The sequence below is a fragment of the Octopus sinensis genome, linkage group LG26, assembly GCF_006345805.1.
Source record: "Octopus sinensis linkage group LG26, ASM634580v1, whole genome shotgun sequence".
Taxonomy (NCBI): Eukaryota; Metazoa; Mollusca; class Cephalopoda; order Octopoda; family Octopodidae; genus Octopus; species Octopus sinensis.
This window is the reverse complement of record NC_043022.1, coordinates 22,740,646-22,747,688: the sequence shown is the minus strand read 5'-3', so window position 1 is coordinate 22,747,688 and position 7,043 is coordinate 22,740,646. Positions and strand designations below refer to the sequence as shown.

General features: G+C 40.3%; 1 protein-coding gene across 1 annotated transcript in view; it reads left to right on the top strand.

The window, feature by feature from the left end:
* The first annotated feature begins 685 nt into the window (after nucleotides 1-685).
* LOC115224706 (forkhead-associated domain-containing protein 1-like) overlaps nucleotides 686-7,043 on the top strand; it is a 77,428-nt gene continuing 71,070 nt past the window's right edge. The window contains exons 1-2 of the mRNA XM_029795562.2: nucleotides 686-1,002; nucleotides 2,667-2,883. Of these exons, the coding sequence (XP_029651422.2) occupies nucleotides 2,785-2,883 (99 nt within the window). The 5' untranslated portion in view covers nucleotides 686-1,002; nucleotides 2,667-2,784. The remainder of the gene's footprint in view (nucleotides 1,003-2,666; nucleotides 2,884-7,043) is intronic.

Below are 7,043 nucleotides of genomic sequence, written 5' to 3'. Positions count from 1 at the left end.
GGTCGACTTTGCCTTTTATCCTTTCGGGGTCGATAAATAAAGTACCAGTTTCGCACTGGGATCGATGTAATCGACTTAATCCCTTTGTCCTTGTTTGTCCCCTCTATGTTTAGCCCCTTGTAGGCAATAAAGAAATATATACATACATACACAGATACATACATGAATAAATACATACATACACACATATAATTAGATTTATTCATATTATTGCAATATAAATAAATCAAACAAGTTTTCCTTTTAACACAGAACCTTACAAACAGCTCTCTCTCTCTCTCTCTCTCTCTCTCTCTCTCTCTCTGATGTATATATGCTCTAGTTTCTTTCTTTTCTTCCTCCACCGCAACGAATGACACGGAGGGGGAGAAAGAGAGAGAACAGAGGAAAGAAGCAGAGTAAGCGTGAAAGAGAGAGAAACATACAGAGAGAGAGAGGGGAGCGGTGCTGTGAGAGAAAGAGAGAGAGACAAACAGAGAGAGAGAGAGAGTATTTCTTTATTCACCATAAGGTTGAGAAAAAGAGGGAACAATACGGAGACAGACAAAACAAATGTTGGGGGTCAGGGTATCGAATGAGACGAAACGTAAGACAGAGAAAAACATACACTCAGGAACAGAGAGAGAGGAGTGGGGGCTGAGAGAGAGAGAGAGAGAGAGAGAGAGAGAGAGAGATGTGGCGAGGGAAAGCTACAACTGAATGGATGTTTATTATCAAATCACGCACTCAGCGACTGAGGCAGTGGTTACTAGGTTGATTGTTAGGTTGCTACGGACGGCACAAAAGCGGTGGCGATGATTTCGATTTGAAATCACCAGTCAATGAGACCCAAACCACAACAACGCAATGTATATATAACCACAGTAACACGAAATAACAGAGCCCAGGCTGTGTATACCACGCTCTAATATACATATGTATATATGCAGTATATACCATGGTGATAGAATGTAATATATCCCAGGGCGTGTAACCCGAATGTAAAGTTTGACAGACGATAAGGTAATATTTAAGTTTAACCTACAAAATATAAAACTTGGCAATTATTTTTCAAATATTGATTGATCAATTAATTAATGGATCTTTTCAGTTTGAACGGCAGTTTTTTAAAAATAATTTCCACGTAACCAAACACTTTTAAACTTCGTATACTGGTAGAATGTGTTTATAAAACATCTTTTTCTCTTGGCTTTATTGAGAAAATTCTATAGTTTCTAAGATATTTGTTGTTTTTCTTCAATTTCTGCAATTTCAACCAATCAATGACGTCTATTGAGGTGAAAACATTCTGTGCCGTATGAATATGTCCCTCGTTTAAGAAACAGATTGGGTTTATTTACATTTCGGCATAGTTTCGGTTGTAGTAGCACAGATTCGCCTACATTTCTAAAGAAAAAAGATACCCTTCCCCCCACCCCTAATCCTAACCCTAAAACATTGAAATGCAATAGATCAATACTAGGGTCATAATTATGGGTGACAATTTCATATGACACCGCTAGAAAAAACTGCCGTTCAAACCGAAAAGATCCGATCAATTAATTAATTAGTTAATATGTAAATAATGTGTCGGTTTTGGTTTCGAAAATCTGAGAGTAATCAACTCAAATTTGAAATTCTAGACGTAAGTTTCATAAAACTGCAAAATATAAATATCCACACGACCACACTTGAAACGTACCTGTTATAACTCTTTATCTCTATTTTAATGTATGTGAAGGCATTTAGAATGCCTGAAATTACTTCTGCAAATGTGCTAAGCACTGATGCTGATCATAGTTTAATCAATAAGCGTAGGAGTGAGGTAAATGCAGTAAAAATAGGGGGAGAGGGCAGTGGGGCCCCGTTTAAGCGGCTTTTCAGAAATTGAACCTCCTTACGGTATTCCCTGGGAGTTCATGGTATGAAATTCATTGTCATGGCTCCGATTTGGTCGCCAATGCCTTGTATTTATTTTAAAATGCAGTAAAAATAGGGGGTGGGTCAATGGGGACCCAATTAGGCGGCCCTTAAAAAAATAGAGCTCCTTAGGACATTCCCTAGGATTAGGGGAATTGCTGGTTTGAGTTTTGTTATTCTTGCACCAATGATGTAGTGGGAGTTAACGAACCTAAAAACATAACGGACAGAGAAACAGCACTCAAATTTATAAGAGGAGTGGTTTGGGGGTGTTTTTTGGCGCAGACCTGTGTGGTAAGAAGTTTGATTCCCGTTTCCATTGGTTCTGGGTTCAGCCCCACTGCGTGACACCTGAGGTGAGTGTCTTCTACTATAACCCCGGACTTAGCCCCCCCCCCCAAAAAAAACCGTGAAATTCAGGAATAAAACAAACAGTTTGGTCCGCCTTCTTCAACATGTTCAAATTTGGAAGAAATAACTTAGGCATAACGAAAACCTTTTCAGATTTTCAACACATGAGGTTACTTCTAAAGTAACGTTCTCTTTTGTCGTGGAACTTGCTGATTGTGCCGTCTTAAAGTATGAGCTCCCTGGGCTGTAGTCTGAAGGTTAAGAACACAGATTTGGGGACACAGTGTTAATCTGGATATGCTGTAGTTGTATATTATGTTAGACCCCCAGTTCTGCGCTTTGTTTGTAGTTGGGGTCTGTAATGTTGCTACGACGATTCTTACTGCATGTGGTCTTAATTAATTTATATATTTTAGGTTTTAGAGGGAAAAAAATAACATCTGAGGATTTACGGAAGATACAAGAGAGAGGGTCAAAAAGAGAGATAGGGGAAAGAGACAGGAAGAAAGAGAAAGAAAGGACGAGGGTGGAGAGATGGCCCAGGCTTATCTGAGGAATTCAGAAGGATATTGCTTCCCTTTGTCGCAGAAAATAACAACCATTGGCAGAGAAGGATGTGATATCGTTATACAGGTATGTATTGCACATGTATTACTCTTTTACTTGTTTCAGTCATTTGACTGCGGCCATGCTGGAGCACCGCATTTGGTCGAGCAAATCGACCCCGGGACTTATTCTTTGTAAGCCCAGTACTTATTCTATCGGTCTCTTTTGCCGAAACGCTAAGTGACGGGGACGTAAACACACCAGCACCGGTTGTCAAGCAATGCTAGAGGGACAAACACAGACACACAAACATACACACACACACACACACACACACACACACACATACATACATATATATATATATATATATATATATACGACAGGCTTCTTTCAGTTTCCGTCTACCAAATCCACTCACAAGGCTTTGGTCGGCCCGAGGCTATAGCAGAAGACACTTGCCCAAGATGCCACGCAGTGGGACTGAACCCGGAACCATGTGTTTGGTTAGCAAGCTACTTACCACAGGTACTTAGGGTAAATCCTAACTGCTTCTTCTTGAAGTACATCTACTTATTCCATTATTCTGTAGTCTCAGTTGCTGCTATGTAGATAGCTCTTCCATCTACCTGGTAGACTTGCAATGCTCCTCTTCCAAAATTCACCTGTCCGTGATAAAAACTACTCCTCCAGTACTCTTCTAACCTCGTCTACAGAATTCACATTTTTTCTGTTCAAATGATTTTGAAAACTGCGGAATAAATGATAATCAGATGGGGCAATGTCCAGCGAATATGGTGTATAGGGCATCGTCTCCCATTCAAAATGCTCCAGCCTTTGGAATGTCATCATCGATGTACGTGGCCAAGCATTATCCTGATGGAAGAACACCTTTCGTCTTGAAAGGTAGTAATTTTTCTAGTAGCGCAAGTCTCGATGAATGGTTGAATGACCAAATCCAACCTTCTCTGCTAGTTCCTCAACAGTTACGATGGGATTTTGTTCTACCAGGGATTGCAGGACGTCCTTGTTGAGCTCTACAGATCTTCTGGGACGAGGCTCGTCTTCTAGACTGTAGTTTCCGGCTCGGAATTTCTGGAATTTCCGTTGACACTACTTAATTGTACTTGTGGCGACATTCACCCTGGGCGGGTTGAGTCGGCTTCTTCTACTCATGGAAGAAGTTTCGTGGGAATATGTGGGAATATGTGGATTTCACAAGCGGTCCCCAACAATCCCGCATGTGGAGACATCCTGTTTGCCACAGATTGTCCGCAGACACAGGGACAGAACAAGCGAGGAGCCACCGGTTGCCGAAACAGACACTCCGAGGATTTTCACCGTCTGCCGGGTTGTGGCCCTAGTACCACTCGGTGTCAGACCAATCCGCCTTGGGTGGCCCTACCAGGAACCGAAGTTCCCGACGGCATAGCTCTGACACTACCCGTTGCCAGCGTCCCCACCACGGTGAGGAGGGGATGGACTTTGGGGAGTTACACTTATTGTCCTATCCCCCATATACTGCATGAATATTTATCGTACTTTCCGTTGCGTTGTTGCCTTTATTGAACTCATAAAGCAAAATATGTCGAATATGCTCCTTTGTCACTTCCATTATAGCTTTGAGAAAATAACTGTTCAACTCGAACTGAACTCTTCAAAACTTACACTAAGAATAAGTACAAGGTAAAAGTACTACCTGCTTTTATAGCAAGTTGATGCAGGTAGTTTGTCCCGCCTCCTCCGACTTACAGATTATGCAATTGAAAAAACCGCATTATTTATGGGACGACCCAATCAATATATATGTATTTGAGCGTCTGTGTTTGTCTCCCCACCATCTTGACAACCCCCGTAACTTAGCGGTTCGGCAAAAGAGACAGATAGAATAAGTACTAAGTACTAAGCTCACAGAAAATAAGTTCTGGGGTCGATTTGTTCGACTGAAGGCGGTGCTCCAGCATGACCGCAATCAAATAACCGAAACAACCAAAAGAATAAAACAAGATGCCTTCTTTCATAACAAATTAAAAAGAGAAAAAGAATACATTACGTACGTGAAGAAAGGAAGAAAGGAAGAAATTAAGAGTGTGAAAGAAAGAGAAAAAAAAGGAAAGAAAGAAAGAAAGAATGAAGGAATAGAGAAATACGGAGAAAAGCGAGAAGGAGAGGGAGTTGCCAAACGAAATAACTTTGCAGTATTTATCGATGCTATATCTGTTTCTTTATTACCCACAAGGGGCTAAACACAGAGGGGACAAACAAGGACAGACAAACGGATTAAGTCGATTATATCGACTCCAGTGCGTAACTGGTACTTAATTTATCGACCCCGAAAGGATGAAAGGCAAAGTCGACCTCGGCGGAATTTGAACTCAGAACGTAGCGGCTGGCGAAATGCCTATTTCTTTACTACCCACAAGGGGCTAAACACAGATAGGACAAACAAGGATAGACAAACGGATTAAGTCGATTACATCGACCCCAGTGCGTAACTGGTACTTAATTTATCGACTCCGAAAGGATGAAAGGCAAAGTCGACCTCGGCGGAATTTGAACCCAGAACGTAACGGCAGACGAAATACGGTTACCTATTTCGCCCAGCATGCTAACGTTTCTGCCAGCTCGCCGCCTTTTATCGATACTATATCATTAACAATGCGGACGACAATTCTTCTGCATTGCTTGTCAATTTTTTCTTTTTCTTTTTGACATGGTTAGATACATAATATGCTGGAGTGGATAAAAGATGTTTAGTTTCTTTTCCAATACAAAATAGCAGTGTGTGTTTTAAACGAACTACAAACATCTCTTAATTGATCCAGTCAACTAAAGAAGCGCTGTAGATTTAACGAATGGTGCAAGGGAGATAATTACGTAAGGGAGATAACTGAAGGTACACATTAGTTGAAAGAATTGCGTAACTACATCACGCAACCAAGCCGTATGTGTGTGTGTGTGTCTGAAAAAAAGATATATATATATATACAGAGAGAGAGAGAGAGATTTAAAAAATAATTCTTTGTAACTAAACACTTTTAAACTTCGTATACTGGTAGAATGTGTTACATAAAACATCTTTTTCTCTTGGCTTTCTTGAGAAAATTCTGTAGTTTGTAAGCTATTGTTAAATTTCTTGCATTTCGGCAATTTCAACCAATCAATGATGTCTATTGAGGTGAATACAATTACTGCTGTACTCTTTTGCCACAGCTTTCTCTCGTGCTTTCTTCTGTTGGTCTGCTCGCTTAGCCAGCGGGATGGCATCACTTGAAGGCTAAAACAATGCAAAGCGCATTGTGACCAGCGATGTGTAGCAACATCTCATAGCCTGGTTGTCATGGTGATCACAGTGATATATATATATATATAAACGTGTATGTATGTATATCATCATCATCATTTAACGTCCGTTTTCCATGCTAGCATGGGTTGGACGGTTCGACCGGGGTCTGGTAAGCCATGGAGGCTGCACCAGGCTCTAGTCTGATTTGGCAGTGCTTCTACAGCTGGATGCCCTTCCTAATGCCAACCACTCTGTGAGTGTAGTGGGTGCTTTTTACATGCCACCGGCACAGGGGCCAGAGGAGGCTGGCAAACGGCCACGATTGGTTGGTGCTTTTACGTGTCACCAACATGGACGCCAGTCAGGCGACGCTAGTAACTGCTACACTGAAACCAGCACTGGTGTCTTAACTATAATATATATATATATATATATATATATATATATATATCTTATGATATCTCTTATGATAAAAGGCAGGCAGATTTTCTCTGTCTCCCAAACTGTTCGTTTTTTATACAATTCTACAATATAGAATTTCTTCAATTGGAATTTACCTATCATTTTTACAAGTAGATTCCATCGGGTTGTGGCATGTAAAGTTTTTTTCAATTTCACTCCCAATTAAGCAAAAATTCAAGAAAAGTAAAAGTAAATATTTTACAATTTCCCTCTTTCATTTCAAGTGCTTCACTCCTACCATTACCACTACACTGTCTCCTCCTTTCTCTTTGCAAGTGTGCAACAATTAAATTGAAAGTGTTTATATAAAAGGGATGAGCAATTAATACTGGTCATCCTTTTTGCTAGAAGAAGATCCACTACACCACTGGTTTTCAATTCATATTAATCAAATTAAAATTTCAATTTTTCACCTTTATTATGTGTGTATTAGCAATTCGTATAAAATTGCATCAATGACTTGAACTTGAATAAGTGGTTTCACATAAATGGGGATACA